Here is a 19,824-nt window from a genome sequence, read left to right on the forward strand (position 1 = left end):
GATTTTTCTTTATAAATAATTTCACAATTGTTAGATAAAAGTTCTCCACTGTTTGAGAAAATACGTTTTTTCGAACACTGATAATAATATTCAAATTTTTTCTTCGGAGCAACAGTGTCGGAGATGACAGCTCCATTATTATTGGTGGACGGCTGGAAATGCGTGTTGAGGTGTCGCTACTGGGGCCCGCACGCCTAATACTCAACTCGAGCAGTAGTGTAGCAGAGCACAGCTGTGTCTTGGCCATGGCTTCCCCTCCTGCTTCCACCCACATAGTGGTCCTGCCTTTTGCACAGCAAGGCCACATCAACCCCCTCATGCAGCTCTCCCGCAAGCTCGCCAGCCATGGCTTCTTCGTATCTTTCGTAGTTTCCGAGAATACTGTGCCCAGCAAGCGCCCAACTGCCTCCAACATCAACTTCGTCGGCATTCCGGACCATCTTACGCCGGAGAGGTCCCGAGGGTCCAGCTTCCGTGACTCCGTCGATTCGATGATCAACATGGAGGCGGGCTTCCATGACCTCCTTCACCGTCTGCACCACCTCCGACAGCACCCCGTCTCCGTCGTCATCTCCGACGCATTTATGCTGTGGAGCCAGGGCATAGCCTCCAAATTCTCTGTCCCTTTCGTCTCCTTCTTCACCGCCAACGCCACCTGCTGCGCTCTTTTGTGCCACCTCCCGGCCCTCGTAAGCCGGGGCGTCTTGCCGTTCCCGCGAGGTACGACTCCTTCCGTTGGCATTTACGGCAGGGGCTCCTTTTTTTTTCTCTCTCCCTTGGAATGAATGTTGGCTCTTTTCCCTCTTTCCTGCAGACGACGAGGACCGGTTGATCTCCGAACATACGGTGCAGGGCATACCGGGAGTGCCGGCGATACTGCCGGTGGAATTTCCGATGTGTCTGACGTTCGACGCCTCGCATTTCCGGTACAGGTTTGTGATGGACATAGGGTACGCCCTTCAGAAAGCGTCGGCGATCATAGTGAACACTTTCGAAGAGCTGGAGCCAGCTGCGGTGGCCGCCGTACGAAGAGAGAAGCCCATCTACACGGTGGGGCCTCTGCTGCTTATGTCCGGCTCCCCGTCTCGGCTGGATGTGAACTACTGGCCGGAACAAGACCACTGCCTGCTGTGGCTGGACAGCCGGCGGGCGGCCAGCGTTCTCTATGTGTCGTTCGGCAGCGTTGCATCTCTGCCCACATCGCACATGCAAGAATTTGCCTTGGGTTTAGAAGCCAGCGAGCAGCCCTTCCTGTGGGTCATCCGCCCGGACTCCATAGACGGCCCTCTCGAAGAAGTCCTGCCGGACGGCTTCTTGTCCCGGACAAAAGACAGGGGTTTGATCATCTCTTGGGGACCTCAGCTCATGATTCTGTCCCACCCGGCCATTGGCAGTTTCCTTACACACTGCGGGTGGAACTCCATCATCGAGAATTTGTCCACGGGCGGGGTGCCCATGATATGCTGGCCGCATGTGGCTGAGCAGCGCCTGAACCGCCGCCTCGTGGTGGAGCATTGGAAGATTGGCATGGCGTTCCGGCATGAGACTGACGGTAGTGTGGCCAAAGAGGAGGTGGCACGTGTAGTTGGGGATATGATGAATGGCCAGCATGGCAAGGATCTTAGGAACTGTGCAAACAAGGTGAGAGACATGGCCAAGCAGGCTGTAGAGGATGGGGGCTCTTCACGTGACAATTTCGAGGCCCTTCATAAGTTTCTCGTGCTAAAAACCGAACAGCAGGCAGCATGATCCAATAATGAGAGTATTTATGCTCTGTGAAGGTACACTTACTTTTACAATCGCTTGTTATAGCACAGTCACCCATTGTGTGATGTTGTAGCTATTAGCTTTGAAGATGTGATGACATCTCTTTTATGTATATGAACTTGCAGCTCCTCTTGGGCGTGGATGACTAACTAGTCTATGCTATGCATGATGGAGTTGATGATTTGAAGCTTTGTGAGTAGACTCTCATGGAAGTTCGGGTTTTGTGAAGTTTGGATATCATAGCTAGTAGAACCTTGAAGTCAAGTGGGTGTAAATAAAGCTCTTAACATGCATGACTTCATATTATTTTTTGGGCATGCTCAAATGTCTAAATGGTCCATCTTCCTTGTTTCATATGAATGCTTCGCGAGTTTCTTGATAGCTTCGAGCTACATAACAAGTTCTTGCTCCTTGTGCAGGCATTAATATTGATCACCTTTCTTGCGTTGTGGATTTCAAAAGGGTGCAGAGTTGATTCTTTTCTAAACCTACCTCTCTCTTTTTTAATCCACCCTTAGCGTAATGCAAATTTAGGTGTTAGTTGACTCTTTTGAAAATCTAGCTCTTTTCTTTTTCGTTAATGAGGTTTGCATAAACCCTTTTTGATAAATGCTCCTTTGAAGAGTACAATGACCTTCCTTGGATTGTAGCTCTTTTTCTTTTTGTTAATGAGGTTTGCATAAACCCTTTTGATAAATCTTTCTTTGAAGTGCAAGTGGCCTTCCTTGCATTGTAGAAACAAGCTATACAATGGTGGTGTTAGTGTTGAACAATGTGGAACCAGAACGAGAGAGAGAGAGAGAGAGAGAGAGAGCAAAGAGACAACGATCAACTTGAATTATAGCAAGAGGTTTACAAAAGGCTTTTACTCTCGGCAACAGATGGGTGCAGACAATCATGCATTGAAAATGAATGGATACAACAAGAGGGGAGAGGAGCCTTTATACAGGGAAGCCTTTAATAGAAATTGGGATTGAGACAGAAATTCGAGGAAGATTCGCAAGGTGAATTAAATTTTGTATTTTGTAAATTTTTTATTTTTTTGTATTAGTGTAATTAATGTAGATTAAGTTAATCTCTCTATAATTTGGGCCACTAGGTGTTAGATTTGATTAGTTGGCCATATTTAATGCATGCAGGCTTTTCTGGTAGGCCTACAAGCGGAGGATTTTGAAAATATTGCTTTTCGGTAAAATCGTAAAAATAATATATATATATATATATATATATATATATATATATATATATATATATATATATATATATATTAAAAAGGATTAAGAAAAACACAAAGAGCTAAGCACGCAATAATACAAAGAGAATGCTTGAAAACACAAGGTTTTCATAAATCTTTTGGCTAATATATAGGTCTCGCGTAATGGATTTCACTTGGCACAACATTGACGCACCAATTCATAATCTAGATTGTCAAGAACAATATTATCAAGAAGTTTCTAGTATACCACCTTTCCAAACACACTCGCGTTACTTTTATGCACCCCTTGGAGCGGCTTTTCATTCTACGGTTGTATGCCATAGACATAAATGGTTTATGCTTCTTGCCATATCCCACCTTTGTTGGCAATGTAGAACGTATTTTCAATGTTGTGGGATTGCGTTACTCCAATCTTATGGGACTGTGGTGCTCCAATCCATGGTAAGAGTAACACTGCAAAGGCATGATGACTCGAGTATTCTTTACGCAATCAGTGGACCTAATTAAGTAAGAAACACCCCAAGAGAAGGCAATGGAGCAATGGAGGCAAGAGCGTGGTAACGCTCACCCCACCACTTAATAAAATACTCTTATCCACACCATGTCTATTTTGGGTAGCAATAGACAAGTTTACAGATGATTTTCAGGGCATGAGATACTTGATAAACTTACCTGTAGTATATATGGCCTTTCATAGCCAAGATACACAGAGACCATTGCCTTCCCACCTACTAACTGATGGTTATGTATTCAGAAACCCACATCAGAAGGAAAATCAACCTAGTGACGTCCAATCGGAGTATGCTCACAAGCTATGGTTATCTAACGAATAAGCGTACTAGATAAGTTTGATTTACAAGTTATTGAGGTGCAGTTGTGCAGACCAGGTCTAGATTTACAATTTGTCGTGGACGTGCAACTTCGATATGGATCGGATTTTTTCACTTGCTCAAGTGTATCCTAACTCACTTTCAACTTTGAAACTATTCTTGCATATCATTACATGCATTCATAGAACTAAAAAGACTTTATGATTGGGTAAAATTTTCTTTCTAAGTGCTACTTAGAGGAACTTTAAGGCCATATTCTTTCTTAGACTTAGTAATGTTCCTACTTGACTGACCTCAAATTATGCTAATAGAGTATGTGAAGTACTCCCACTTGGCTGTTAGTGACCTTTAGCTCAATTGTAGGTGAGAAAATAAACAAATAACTATTTTTAAAAAAAAAGATAAAAACACACAAAAGTACCAAGAAGATAACTATTTTCATATAGGATCTTGGTAGGACATTGGGGTACTAGTGATGGTACCTTGAGATCGATGCCTTGTTCTTATGGGGTAGGATCTTGTGTCATGAAAAAACTAATAACAGAGAGGCTAACCATCGTCGTTTTAGGAGATTCTTGGCGGTCCTTAGATACTCTTGGTCTCCACGGGTTGTTGCCTTATCTCTCTTATATTATAATTACTAAACCCCAAAAAACACCTTTCGACTTAGCGTTGTCCATTAGAGTTTGTGTTACTTGAGCATATGACTAAGACCAGCTTAGCTATGGATAGGCTTATTACTAACCTCTAAGTTAAATTGGCCTTACGTTTCCTCTTTGTAGCATAACTTGAAGCTTACTCAGTCATTAAACAAAATGCATACATTACCATGTTTCATCTTATCGTTACAAGGAACTCTTTACTTGTCTCGCTGATTTATTTTTCACGGCCTTCACCTATCATCCCCTTCCTATCGACGGCATGGACTCGTTTTTACCAACATATTATGAGGATGGAATCTGCATTAGGAAGGAGGGGCATGCTAACCCTCATTGGACACCTCTCCAGCATCGATGCCATCCATTGACAACCGTTACTTCATTTGGCTGTTGGCATTAGAATGCTAATATTGTATATTTTACATGTGTGATCGTCCGCTTGTCTATGAAAGATGACATGAAATTAATTATGGAGATTGTATGCTTAGATTAAGTATTTGCACAAGCCTAGGCATGGCCTTGGATAGCTATGGACCTATATTTTAAGTATGGTCGGCCAAGGAGTGAATGCTTGGGGCCAAGATAAGGGTCAATTTGTATTCTCACCATTCATCCTCTTATGCATAATCAATAGATGACTCTTCTTCTCTACTCTCTTGCTCTCTTGTGTCTTGCTTGCTCATTTCGATTTGAGTTCTTGTGTGCTCATTTTTCATGTGTGTGAGAGAGAGTGTGTGAGATTGACTGCGAGAAGGATCAAGCTACGTTTGGAGTGCAGAGGCGACGGAGGAGTAGAGCTCTCGGGTGCTCTTGCAAAGACAACACAACCTATGAGGATCCCAAGCACAAGTATTCACGAGTGACACACCCTGCCCCTGCATTTGTGAGCTAGCTCATGAAACATTGGCTTCTCGGCGGTTGAGAGCTGTTTTATGCTCTAGACTATGGTTGGGCAAAGTCCTATGTATGACAAGTGGTTGTTTCGTACATCTTTTCCATGGCGGAAGGGCCTTCCACTTTGTTATTAAGTATGGATCGGTTGGCAAATTTTGATGGAATGTGTCAACTTAATAGAATGCATTTTGAGCTCTTGGGTGGAAACAAACTGCTTTTTGAAGAGAGAGCCTTTAATATAATCTAGAATTAACTTATCATGTGCAAAAGGGCATGTTGCTCTAGCCCATCGACGCCTCAGGTATTGCTACTCTATTGTTGGAAAATGGTTGTATAGTACATTCAAGATTTAAGAAGCTGTTGCAACTAGACAATTCTTCAACGTGAAAAATTCATGTGCATGGGCAGCTTGCTAATATTTTGATAGTTTCTAAACTGATTACTTGGGATGAGGCTCCTATGATCCATCGCGCTATGCTTTTGAAGAATTGGAAAGGAGCTAACAAGATGTAATATTGCTTTTCGGTAAAATCGTAAAAGTTAAAAAAAAATATTTTTTTAAAAAGGATTAAGAAAAACACAAAGAGCTAAGCACACAATAATACAAAGAGAATGCTTGAAAACACAAGGTTTTCATAAATCTTTTGGCTAATATATAGGTCTTGCGTAATGGATTTCACTTGGCACAACATTGACGCACCAATTCATAATCTAGATTGTCAAGAACAATATTATCAAGAAGTTTCTAGTATACCACCTTTCCAAACACACTCGCGTTACTTTTATGCACCCCTAGGAGTGACTTTTCATTCTACGGCTGTATGCCATAGACATAAATGGTGTATGCTTCTTGCCATATCCCACCTTTGTTCGCAATGTAGAACGTATTTTCAATGTTATGGGATTGCGTTACTCCAATCTTGCGGGACTGCGTTGCTCCAATCCATGGTAAGAGTAACACCACAAAGGCATGATGACTCGAGTATTCTTTACGCAATCAGTGGACCTAATTAAGTAAGAAACACCCCAAGAGAAGGCAATGGAGCAATGGAGGCAAGAGCGTGGTAACGCTTGCCCCACCACTTAATAAAATACTCTTATCCACACCATGTCTATTTTGGGTAGCAATAGACAAGTTCACAGATGATTTTCAGGGCATGAGATACTTGATAAACTTACCTGTGTAGTATATATGGCCTTTCATAGCCAAGATACACAAAGACCATTGCCTTCCCATCTAACTGATGGTTATGTATTCAGAAACCCACATAAGAAGGAAAATCAACCTAGTGACGTCGAATTGGAGTATGCTCACAAGCTATGGTTATCTAACGAATAAGCGTACTAGATAAGTTTGATTTACAAGTTATTGAGGTGCAGTCGTGCAGACCAGGTCTAGATTTACAATTTGTCGTGGACGTGCAACTTCGATATGGATCGGATTTTTTCACTTGCTCAAGTGTATCCTAACTCACTTTCAACTTTGAAACTATTCTTGCATATCATTACATGCATTCATAGAACTAAAAAGACTTTATGATTGGGTAAAATTTTCTTTCTAAGTGCTACTTAGAGGAACTTTAAGGCCATATTCTTTCTTAGACTTAGTAATGTTCCTACTTGATTGACCTCAAATTATGCTAATAGAGTATGCAAAGTACTCCCACTTGGCTTTTAGTGAGCTTTAGCTCAATTGTAGGTGAGAAAATAAACAAATAACTATTTAAAAAAAAAGATAAAAACACACAAAAAGTACCAAGAAGATAACTATTTTCATATAGGATCTTGGTAGGACATTGGGGTACTAGTGATGGTACCTTGAGATCGATGCCTTGTTTCTTATGGGGTAGGATCTTGTGTCATGAAAAAACTAATAACAGAGAGGCTAACCATCGTCGTTTTAGGAGATTCTTGGTGGTCCTTAGATACTCTTGGTGGAGGTCTCTTGACCATTGCCTTGGTCTCCCACGGGTTGCTGCCTTATCTCTTATATTATAATTACTAAATCCAAAAAAACAGTTTTCGACTTAGCGCTGTCCATTAGAGTTTGTGTTACTTGAGCATATGACTAAGACCAGCTTAGCTATGGATAGGCTTATTACTAACCTCTAAATTGGCCTTACGTTTCCTCTTTGTAGCATAACTTGAAGCTTACTCAGTCATTAAACAAAATGCATACATTACCATGTTTCATCTTATCGTTACAAGGAACTATTTACTTGTCTGATTTATTTTTCACGGCCTTCACCTATCATCCCCTTCCTATCGACGGCATGGACTCGTTTTTACCAATATATTATGAGGATGGAATCTGCATCAGGAAGGAGGGGCATGCTAACCCTCATTGGACACCTGTCCAGCATCGACGCCATCCATTGGTGACAACCGTTACTTCATTTGGTTGTTGGCATTAGAATGCTAATATTGTATATTTTACGTGTGTGATCACCTGCTTGTTTATGAAAGATGCCATGAAATTAATTATGGAGATTGTATGCTTAGGTTAAGTATTTGCACAAGCCTAGGCGCAGCCTTGGATAGCTATGGACCTATATTTTAAGTATGGTCGGCCAAGGAGTGAATGCTTGGGACCAAGATAAGGGTCAATTTGTACTCACCATTTATCCTCTTATGCATAATCAATAGATGACTCTTCTTCTCTACTCTCTTGCTCTCTGCTTGCCTAGAGACTTTTCTTCTATGATCAACATAGATAGCAAGTCCTCGCCTCTACCTATGTCTCTACCTAAATTAGAGTAGAAGGCCTATTCTGATGCGTTCTTGCTTTGTAAAGAAGAGTCCTCACCTAGAGACTTTTCTTCTATGATCAGCATAGATAGGAAGTCTCAAAAGTTGGAAACATTCTCTCTAACTGCAATAGAGGTCTTGAATGACTTGTACTCTTTACCAAGCCCATTCAAATAGACACTCACCAAATCATCATCTTCCACCGATACATTGATAGAACCAAGGGATTCAACAATGCCTTTGATCTTTAAAGCATACTCATTGATAGACATGCTTTTCTTTTTCACAGTATATAGCTCTTATTTTAGTTGCAATTTCCTTGCCTTTATATTGGTTTGGAACATCTGCACCAAGTTCTGCCATGCAAGTGCTAGAGTGTTGGCATCCTGTGTGTCCTATCATTGTGTATATAACACTAATCGAAAGCCAAAACATGACTTTTCTTGCACCCTAATTTCAATCCTTGAATGCCTTTATATCTACTGAAGTGGCATTCTCTTCAAACAACTCTAGAGGCTCCTCATTGTCTCCTTCGACATAGTCCCAAAATCCTTTACCCATTAGGAAATTGGTCATTTTCTAAACTTCCAAGCATAGAATTTGTTCTTGTCTAGCTTCTCACTAACCATCTCACTAAGTCCGTCAGACATATTAGCCTACAATAATGAGAAACCTGCAAACAAATAATTTCTATATACAACCTGTAATACACCAGTATAATTGCTGTCAGCACAACATGTATGTCACTAGATCTGACCAGAGTACATGTACATACACCAAATATCAACAATAAATATGCAAACACTATCTGCACTCCCAAAATACACTCTTGCATTGTAATAACCAGACTCAAGATAGTTCTCTACCAGAACTTCCCGAAACTATTACCTTGCGCTAGCCGAACGGAGATTGAAATGCGCTCGAAATGTGAATCTAGCCCGCAAAACTGCAGTAGAAAGTACCAAGTACCACACAAGTATCTCCAAGCCTACAAAGGCAGCTCCTCAATCGGAGACGTATAGCTCCCAAAGCTATCGCACGACAAGGAGATGTTGTACCTAAACAAGAAGGGAAAGAGATGATGATGCTCTTACCCGTGTACCGCTTCCTTCCTTGCTTGTTCTTACCTCTTTCTTGCCTCCTTAGCTCTCACACAGATTGGAGCTATGATACCATAAAGAGAATGTGGTGGAGGAGAGGGAGAGCTTGAGTTTCTTGCAACCAAACACACACACACACACACACACACACACACACACACACACACACACACACACACACGAGAGTGTAAGACAAAAGACAGAGATGGATGGTTGAATTTTCTTTTATCTTCTTCTCTTCTTTACAACCATATAACTAAAAGATAAGAGTACATACATAAAGGGAAAGTACTCTTCTACAATAACATGCAATGGTTGGTCCCTATAGTGTGAACCTGACTATATGAGCAGGCGTTATAACTATGCCATAACTCTAGTACTCCAAAGTGGCTGTCACACAGCTTGTCATCAACTAGTGGTGGCCACAATGCTCAGGAAAAGGGCCTCCTAAAGAGGAAAAAAGTACCTCGGCCCATTATTAGCTTACGTCCACACATCACTACCATATAAATGGCTACACGTGACCCTTACCCTTGATGATGACATCGTAGGCCTTCTTTTTAGTTATTGTTTTCATGTATGAAACTATGTTGTCCCAGTGGGTTTGAATATACATGGTGGTCTCGAGAGAGATTCTTTTAATCTAACACAAATTAGTTTCATATTCCTGATGTAATAATTATTAGCATTTTTTAATATACCTTTGTCTAATGTTAGAAACGATTTTTTTAAATCTAACCATTGAAAAAGGGAGTGACCTTCAAGCTCAACCAGTTTGAATTTAAAAAAATGCATAGATTAACCAGTTTTATAACTAAATTTTTAAATTTTTAAATCTTTAAATTCAAAGATAGGCAAAATTACAACTGATTTTTCTCAATTTGGGCCATGAGAATTACACTAAAGGGCATCACTAGGTGGGTCATCAATGTATGTCGCAACACTAGTTCAACTCAATATCTCAACAGTTAACACCTATAATAATTTCTTATAATTTAGGTATCCATCCTTGTGATCGTCTCTAGCATAATCCCAGCAACAAGTTGATAAGAAAGGGGTGCACACACCAAAGAGGTGGCTATGTAAATAAAGTAAGTCATATAACGTCATGTATTTAAAAACTTTAAATAAAGTAAGTTATATATTGTTATGTATTAAAAAAACTATGAATAAATAGCAATAAAATCTGGAAAAATATAAAAAATCAATATAATTTTCTTAACGTTCAATGCTCGATCAAACATATCCAAAGTGAATATGATGTCATACATTCTTGTTTTTAAAACAAAACAAACTTTTTTAGAAAACATACATAAAAGAAAGCAAAAGAGCCATGGAGACTTCTTTTGGTATGCATCCTCCTCTTGCCACATGGCAGCGAAAGGGAGCTTACTCATTAGGAAAGATACACATACCTACAAAAAGACACATACAAAAAATTAAAACACACAACTTCAATAAAATACCTTAAATTATCACTTGGAAACATCTGAGATCTCCTTGTAAACAATGTTACTTGTTGTAAACCTACAACTCTTAGATAGAGCTAAAGCATTTGCAGCAGTATCTTCAAGCAAAATCTTTACCCCATAGAGAGATCCTACTCACATGACAATGCAACGTATAATTTCCATGTGTAAATATAGGTGTTACCAAATATAACCCAATACATTTAGGGTTTATTCTTATTATTTGTTTATCGTCATTCCAAGCCACACGGGATATTGTCTTTAAGGTGTGTATCTCACTGTATATGAAGGTAATTAGTGGAAAAAAACTCTGTCTCCAACTTTAGCCTCCAAGACTTTTGAGTGAGATGATGCCGTACAAATCATATCAATCATGTACTGTAGTAAAGCCCACGTCTTGGATCCAAGTTACACAACAATATAATGGGAGCTTCTAACTTTAAAACCAAGCAATGAGGTGGATATTCTCCCCCCAAATTGAGACCATTTGAAAATTTGGTGGATTATAGAAAGGAATTATCCTCACTCTCTCACTAACAATTGAATCTGCACTAAAATACTCTTTAGCCTCAACACACATGGCATCCAAAGCAGTTTTACTCACAATATCTGAACTTCACTATTTTTTGCAGCAGTAAGAATGGTACATTAACTGAAGTATGTAGCATATTATATAGTGCAACTACTCAATTATGAGTACACCAAATTGACCAAGTATTTTAGAGACACTCTTTGCAAAACCATGTGTATATTGGTAGAGCCACCATTTGATTATCACCACTACAACTCATTCCATTGCCAATAATATTCATAATCCACTCTTTGAACCCATTGCTTTCATTAGAGTTGTTGGACACAATTCACATATTTCCAGTTAACTTCAAAACTTTGATGGAATTCTATAGAAAGGAGCGATACAATGATGTATCAACAATATCCTCTCATCTACCTTTCACAACTATAGGTAAGAACTATTTGGAATCTCCCCCAAATAACACAACCTTAACATCAAATGGCTTATTAGAAGATATTACATCTTGTTAGCTCCTTTCCAATTCTTGAAAAGCATAGCGATGGATCATAGGAGCCTCATCCCAAGTAATCAGTCTAGAAACTATCAAAATATTAGCAAGCTGCCCATGCACATGAATTTTTCACGTTGAAGAATTGTCTAGTTGCAACAGCTTCTTAAATCTTGAATGTACTATACAACCATTTTCCAACAACAGAGTAGCAATACCTGAGGAGTCAATGGGCTAGAGCAACATGCCCTTTTGCACATGATAAGTTAATTCTAGATTATATTAAAGGCTCTCTCTTCAAAAGGCAGTTTGTTTCCACCTAAGAGCTCAAAATGCATTCTATTAAGTTGACACATTCCATCAAAATTTGCCAACCGATCCATACTTAATAACAAAGTGGAAGGCCCTTCCGCCATGGAAAAGATGTACGAAACAACCACTTGTCATACATAGGACTTTGCCCAACCATAGTCTAGAGCATAAACCAGCTCAACCAAGAAGCCAATGTTTCATGAGCTAGCTCACAAATGCAGGGGCAGGGTGTGTCACTCGTGAATACTTGTGCTTGGGATCCTCATAGGTTGTGTTGTCTTTGCAAGAGCACCCGAGAGCTCTACTCCTCCGTCGCCTCTGCACTCCAAACGTAGCTTGATCCTTCTCGCAGTCAATCTCACACACTCTCTCTCACACACATGAAAAATGAGCACACAAGAGCTCAAATCGAAATGAGCAAGCAAGACACAAGAGAGCAAGAGAGTAGAGAAGAAGAGTCATCTATTGATTATGCATAAGAGGATGAATGGTGAGAATACAAATTGACCCTTATCTTGGTCCCAAGCATTCACTCCTTGGCCGACCATACTTAAAATATAGGTCCATAGCTATCCAAGGCCGCGCCTAGGCTTGTGCAAATACTTAATCTAAGCATACAATCTCCATAATTAATTTCATGTCATCTTTCATAGACAAGCGGACGATCACACATGTAAAATATACAATATTAGCATTCTAATGCCAACAGCCAAATGAAGTAACGGTTGTTAATGGATGGCATCGATGCTGGAGAGGTGTCCAATGAGGGTTAGCATGCCCCTCCTTCCTGATGCAGATTCTATCCTCATAATATGTTGGTAAAAACGAGTCCATGCCATCGATAGGAAGGGGATGATAGGTGAAGGCCGTGAAAAATAAATCAACGAGACAAGTAAAGAGTTCCTTGTAACGATAAGATGAAACATGGTAATGTATGCATTTTGTTTAATGACTGAGTAAGCTTCAAGTTATGCTACAAAGAGGAAACGTAAGGCCAATTTAACTTAGAGGTTAGTAATAAGCCTATCCATAGCTAAGCTGGTCTTAGTCATATGCTCAAGTAACACAAACTCTAATGGACAACGCTAAGTCGAAAGGTGTTTTTTGGGGTTTAGTAATTATAATATAAGAGATAAGGCAACAACCCGTGGAGACCAAGAGTATCTAAGGACCGCCAAGAATCTCCTAAAACGACGATGGTTAGCCTCTCTGTTATTAGTTTTTTCATGACACAAGATCCTACCCCATAAGAACAAGGCATCGATCTCAAGGTACCATCACTAGTACCCCAATGTCCTACCAAGATCCTATATGAAAATAGTTATCTTCTTGGTACTTTTGTGTGTTTTTATCTTTTTTTTTTAAAAAATAGTTATTTGTTTATTTTCTCACCTACAATTGAGCTAAAGGTCACTAAAAGCTAAGTGGGAGTACTTCACATACTCTATTAGCATAATTTGAGGTCAATCAAGTAGGAACATTACTAAGTCTAAGAAAGAATATGGCCTTAAAGTTCCTCTAAGTAGCACTTAGAAAGAAAATTTTACCCAATCATAAAGTCTTTTTAGTTCTATGAATGCATGTAATGATATGCAAGAATAGTTTCAAAGTTGAAAGTGAGTTAGGATACACTTGAGCAAGTGAAAAAATCCGATCCATATCGAAGTTGCACGTCCACGACAAATTGTAAATCTAGACCTGGTCTGCACAACTGCACCTCAATAACTTGTAAATCAAACTTATCTAGTACGCTTATTCGTTAGATAACCATAGCTTGTGAGCATACTCCGATTGGACGTCACTAGGTTGATTTTCCTTCTGATGTGGGTTTCTGAATACATAACCATCAGTTAGGTGGGAAGGCAATGGTCTCTGTGTATCTTGGCTATGAAAGGCCATATATACTACAGGTAAGTTTATCAAGTATCTCATGCCCTGAAAATCATCTGTAAACTTGTCTATTGCTACCCAAAATAGACATGGTGTGGATAAGAGTATTTTATTAAGTGGTGGGGTGAGCGTTACCACGCTCTTGCCTCCATTGCTCCATTGCCTTCTCTTGGGGTGTTTCTTACTTAATTAGGTCCACTGATTGCGTAAAGAATACTCGAGTCATCATGCCTTTGCAGTGTTACTCTTACCATGGATTGGAGCACCACAGTCCCATAAGATTGGAGTAACGCAATCCCACAACATTGAAAATACGTTCTACATTGCCAACAAAGGTGGGATATGGCAAGAAGCATAAACCATTTATGTCTATGGCATACAACCGTAGAATGAAAAGCCGCTCCAAGGGGTGCATAAAAGTAACGCGAGTGTGTTTGGAAAGGTGGTATACTAGAAACTTCTTGATAATATTGTTCTTGACAATCTAGATTATGCATTAGGGAAAATTTGGACTCAAAAAGGGGCCTTGTAAGAGATCCCTTGGGATGGTGATGTGGACAAAGCAAGCCAATAAATCCACATATAATATTGGAGGGCACGTGCGTCGTTTTTGAGTTCTTTATTCCATTAACTGACATGTAGGGTGTTTTTTAATTCAAAACAATGCATCTTGAGTATAGTTTTTTATTCCCACTATGGTGCCTTATTTTATTGAAAAAAGACACCACTCTCTTTCTTCATTACACTTTTGAATGTAACGAAGCCAACTCTGCTAACCGAACTTCGTCCCTGCAACCCATAATCTTGCATTGTCTCCCTCATTGTCTTCCCGATTGCACAACCACTACCACTCCAAATCCGAGTTTTTTTGAGCGGGAGGTTTTTGATTTTCTCTTCTTCTCAAGGCGGCAAGTTTTGAAAAAGGATAGAAAAGTATTTGTTCTTCATGCGCCATACCTGCTTGTGCATGAATAACAATCCCATTTCTTACCTTTTTCAAGTGAGGGTTGTGCTTACAAGTACTCTGTACATTTTGGTTCATCCAGGATACCAACAAGTTTGTTTGATGGACAAGGAGGTATTATTTAGTGATGTTGTCTTTTGGTTTTAATGAAGCAATCTTCTTCACGGGAGATAAGTGTAATATCTTTGGTTTTTTTTGGTTAAAGTGTGAGTTCATTATGCTTTTTGGTGTTGTTAAAGCACAGAACAATGCAATGGAACCTGTGCAGCAAAAGAGGAAAAAGGTGGACATCCACTTCCAAGTAGAACCCGATTATGCTCCCTGCTGTAAGAGAAATTGGTCTAGGCCAGCATGCGAAGCCCGCATTACTGAGCTTCGAAATGAAGGAAAGAAAAATATGGACCTTTGGTTGGATGGTAGTATTTACCCACCAGATCCAACCTCCTCTCAATCTCCATCATTCTTTGGGTTGACAAGTTTCTTCAAGTTTGTGTGTGAGGGTGAAAATGGATTGCTTGGGTATTGCAAAAGACTGTTTGGCCAATGTCAAAGTATCTTTGAAAGACATTTGAGTGATAGAGATGCCAGGATAAAAATGCTTGAAGGTGCGAATTTTTACTTGGCATCGATCACAACAGCTTTGCAAGCTTCAAACGAGAACAAGGCAAAAGTTTGTGCTGGGTTACAAAAAGAGTTTGATCATTTGCAGCAGACTATTTGTAAGATGCAGGACACTATTAAGGAGAAGAATGAAATTTTGGCAGTTCGAGAAATCAACAATTTCACATTGGAGAGTGAGAATGCACACCTTCGAAAACAACTTGAAAAGTTCAACAGAAAATTGCAATATTTGAAAGACACGCCATTGGGTGCTCGATTACGCAAGAGACAGATCAAACCATTGGAAGAACTCAATGTTGGAGGTGGCCAATGGAAGCGTCGTGTAAAAGCTTGCAGGTATTGGGATCTATAATTTCTTTGAGCTTAAATTTCTTTGAGCACTCACTTTCATTTTCATCTTTAGTTTCTTTCTTGGAGATGGGGGATTGGGTGTGGGGGTGGTATAGTTAGATGAATGGTGGACTGAAATAGCTATCGTTGTTGCTTCAGGATGGTCACAGATGTTGTGGGTCCAAAAGAGCAAGGTTCTGATATATTTGGCAAAGTTCTGACAAAAGACATCGTGGAGTCAGCAATACAGCATCCTAAGTTTGCAAGACTTCGATCAGACATAGCAAAGCAATCCTTGCAGGAGGTGAGTGAAGCATTCACGCCTGCAGATGCACAAGGTATATGTGACATGGCTGGTATAAGCACAAAGTCTTACAGGATGTTGTTTAATAAAGTAAAAGAGGGTTTCAATTGCAAGCTTGGAAAAAAAACAGTAATTCCCATTCCAAAACCATTTCACGTAAACAAAGCTCGAAATATTCTCAACTTGGGAATGGTCGAACTTGTTGGAGAGCCTTGTCACGTGTCTAGCACATTGACAGTGACTAAAAAGAGCGGGGAACAGAAAATTATAGAGCTTACAGAGTTCAACAATTTCATCATGGATGTTCGGAAATTACAAATGGCTATGGTGAAATTTTATGACATCAGTGTACATGAGTGCAATGGAAGGCTGAAATTTGTTTTGAAACTTGATGAGAGTGAGGTGATCAAAGGACATAAGCTGGAAAGGGTTAGCATTACTTTAATGAATAGAGCTTTGGATGCAAGTATCAGTAATGCTGATGAGAAGCACTTTAGTGTACAATCCGAAAATGAGATTTGGTGGCTGGCTGCATTTGAGGTGACGTGTTATCCATTTTTAAATAAAGAATATTATGTTGCTATCCTCTTGTTATGATGTTGTAGACAATCTAACAGTTGTTGTTAACAGGTTCCAACAGAGACCCATGAAATTCTGAAGTGGTACTTCAACCAGACTGAGCTTCCTTCCACTATCCAGTCGAATGGCGAAAAGCTTTATGTAGAAGGATATGGTGAATATGAGGTTGAATGGCACCTGGCTGCAGATCTTAAAACCTTGAAATGCATGTTTGGTATTTCCCAAGGAGCAATGGCCAAGTATCCTTGCCTGTATTGTATGACCGAACGAGGTGTCTCCAAAGGAGGAAAAGAGAGAGAATGGAAATGCCTAAATGCAATCAGTAATAGGCGTGAACCCCCAAATCGTGATGCTCCAGGAGTGGATCCTACTTGGGATCCAATTCTTCCTATCCCTTTGATCAGAGTTCATATTTGTGTTTTGCATGCGCTGGTTAGAATAATTGAGAAACTAGTCTACATGTATATCGAATTTTCATGGAATATGAAACCAGCAGTAGAGAGTGAAAGAACTATTAAAAAAATAGAGCAAGTGCTTTCAGATGCAGGTTTACATTGTGGTCAAGTGAAGATTGAGAAGGACTTGAGAAGATCAGGGAAGACCGGAAATGTTCCTAGCAAACCATGTTTTGGAGGTGCAAAAGCCAGAAAGTTCTTATCTAATCATACCCAGAGAGGTCATCTGGGTACAGATTTTGAGGTGTGGAGGAAGCTTCATGCAGCTGTACCTGACCGAGGCTCTTCAGGACAAGCAAGGGTGGCAAAGGCCAAAGCGTGGTTGGCACTTGATCGCCTAGCACCTTTGTTGCAAAAAGCAAGGTTTGAAGATGGGGATGTTGAGAAATTTGAGGCAGTTGTGACAGAGTTCTACACTAGCTATGAAAAGGCATGGGGTGCGACAAACTTGACACAATACATGGTTATTACTTGAAAACCTACAGCTTTGAGTATTTTTTGTTGTTCAAAAAATATTGTACGATACTAAATGTCTTGTTGTTGTTGAGCATTTGTAGCACATTTTGCATGCACATGGAACCTTTTTTGCGGAAGAGTTTGGAAGCCTTGGGATTTGGTCTACCCAAGGCATGGAAAGATCTCATTGGCAAGCACGTTGTGCCTATCAAAGGGCCACTCAACATGGAGGAGGAATAAAGAAAAGTAATCCCATGAAGCAACTATGTCAGTGGTGGTATAGGCGGATTCAAGTGAGGGCTCGTGTGAAGATCAAACATGCTGAATCAGCTGTGTCATGTGCAATAAGAAAGGTTCAGGCTGAACGGAGACGTTCAATATATGTCTCCTCACAGGGAAAGCAGAATCATGCTGAATGGCTAAGACAACGACAAAGACAGGGCAGAGTGTGGAAGAAAATTGATCATTGAAATATATATTGTAAAACAATGATGTAACTGTGAAAGATTTTAAAAGAACAAGAGCTTTCATCTATGTCCCATATAAATGTTTCCAATATATATACATTTCATAGTTTGTAATGGTAAACAAGAAGAGTATTGAGAAATATGACGAAACTTCTTAGCAACTGGAACAATCTAAATTTGTTAATCTGGAACAGAGACTTCTCCCAGCCGAGCCTTTTTTGTTGACGTTTCTGCATCATCTTCTTCATCCTCTATCAATGGCACAACAGGGACCTTTGGCCTTGCTGTTCTAAGAAGATGCTTCTTCCCGCAATCACTCAACAGATTAGGATCTGTGATTCCACATGCCAACCCGTAAGCAGCATATGTTAAATAATATTTACATCTTAACGAATATACTCCAGGTCCCTCTCCAAAAATTCGAACAGCTGCTTGCCGCTCCAGAAGTATTGCCTTGTTTGCATTCAGCCTTACGTGATAGCCACCTAAATACCTGGATAAAGTCTTTATCGCCATCAGAGGAAAACTGGCATTGTCCTTGGAGTAGCTAGCGTGAAATATCACAATTTGAGGAAATTTTAGGCGGTGTATATATGTTCCTAGTGTCGAATCGTGGCCCAATCCCGCCATACGCTTGCCTGAAGCACGTTTGAGGAATGTGTCTTCATATATTTCCAACTGAAAAAATAAAGGAGCATTAGCCAGAAACAACATCACCAAACATTTCAGGACAAAGTTGATAAAGCCAAATCCACAACAAAAAAAAACTAACCTCTTGGTTCTCATCTGCTTCAAGCAAGGCGTCTTGCCATAAATTAGTGCTCGAACTAGGAACGGTTTCCGCTGACTTATTTGGCACATCCCTACACCCTCCCATGTTGGTGATATTCAGTCTGTCCCTTGCTTCTTGTAGCTCTTTCTCTGTGGCATCTTTTCCTTCATATCTAAGGGCATCAGCATAGATCATATTTAGTGTTGCTGCAGCAGAAAGGAACTCGGTGTCTTTCACATGGCTATCCACTAGTAGGTACTTGTCTATCCCATCATCATCTACAAAATTATCATTGACCTCCAGATTCTGGGCTATGAAAGCTATGCAATGATCCTCCCTTAAGTTAAATACACGTTGTATGTCTGTCAGCAATATATACTCTGAATCTCCTACTTGGTAGGAGGGGAGTAATGGCGTTGGAATGGGGGAGGAGTCATCTGATTCAATCACAAGCTGACCTACATCACTGTTTTGTTCTCTAACTGCCTCAATATCAACCACCGAACTGAGCTTCCTCTCTTCTTCAACATTGAACTCCTCAATGACATGAGGAGTGTCCTCCTCTTCAGCAGCATCCTCAACGGTGGGACTAGCCTGACGAGAAATCGTGTCTTCACTTTCAATTTTTGCAGGCGGCTCTGTACATTCTTCATCTGTTAATTGCACGTTCATGTGCAAGAAGCATAAGAAGGCGTAGGAGTATTCCATCAAGCGGCATTTTCTTTTGTGAAAAGGGCATAGCAAGGCTCTCTTCTTATCACATGGCACCTTGTGCCAATCCCTGTTTAACCTCTGCTTCTTCTCCGAGGACACCTTGAGATTAAAATGAATGTGACTTTTCCCATCAATCATCATTGGTTCTTCATTTGTGAGCTCGTCAAACTCTTGCTTTGCCTCTTCGAAGTATCCATGATGGCTAGACAATGTATCCTCCAGAGAAAAATCGCAATTGAACATCAACGAAATTGC

General features: G+C 40.2%; 1 protein-coding gene across 2 annotated transcripts; it reads left to right on the forward strand.

The window, feature by feature from the left end:
• Positions 1-213: 213 nt before the first annotated feature.
• Positions 214-2,464, forward strand: LOC147640897 (linamarin synthase 1-like). Of its 2 annotated transcripts, XR_015268579.1 has the most exons (4): positions 214-720; positions 815-1,781; positions 1,893-1,959; positions 2,187-2,464. XR_015268579.1 is itself a non-coding variant. In XM_086816464.1 (3 exons), the coding sequence occupies exons 1-2, from the start codon at positions 246-248 to the stop codon at positions 1,747-1,749; spliced, it is 1,410 nt and encodes a 469-aa protein (XP_086672590.1). In that variant the 5' UTR covers positions 214-245; the 3' UTR covers positions 1,750-1,781; positions 1,893-2,464. The 2 variants fall into 2 exon arrangements, 1 of the variants encoding a protein (XP_086672590.1); XM_086816464.1 differs by having other exon boundaries at positions 1,893-2,464.
• Positions 2,465-19,824: the final 17,360 nt, after the last annotated feature.

This window comes from Cibotium barometz, chromosome 2, assembly GCF_041138505.1.
Source record: "Cibotium barometz isolate CiBa-2024 chromosome 2, ASM4113850v1, whole genome shotgun sequence".
In the NCBI taxonomy this organism is placed as follows: Eukaryota; Viridiplantae; Streptophyta; class Polypodiopsida; order Cyatheales; family Cibotiaceae; genus Cibotium; species Cibotium barometz.

Coding starts and splice junctions, on each gene's coding strand:
- LOC147640897 (XM_086816464.1), top strand. CDS start 246: ATGGCTTCCCCTCCTGCTTCCACCCACATAGTGGTCCTGCCTTTTGCA. Junction 721..814: donor CGTCTTGCCGTTCCCGCGAG/GTACGACTCCTT, acceptor TCTTTCCTGCAG/ACGACGAGGACCGGTTGATC.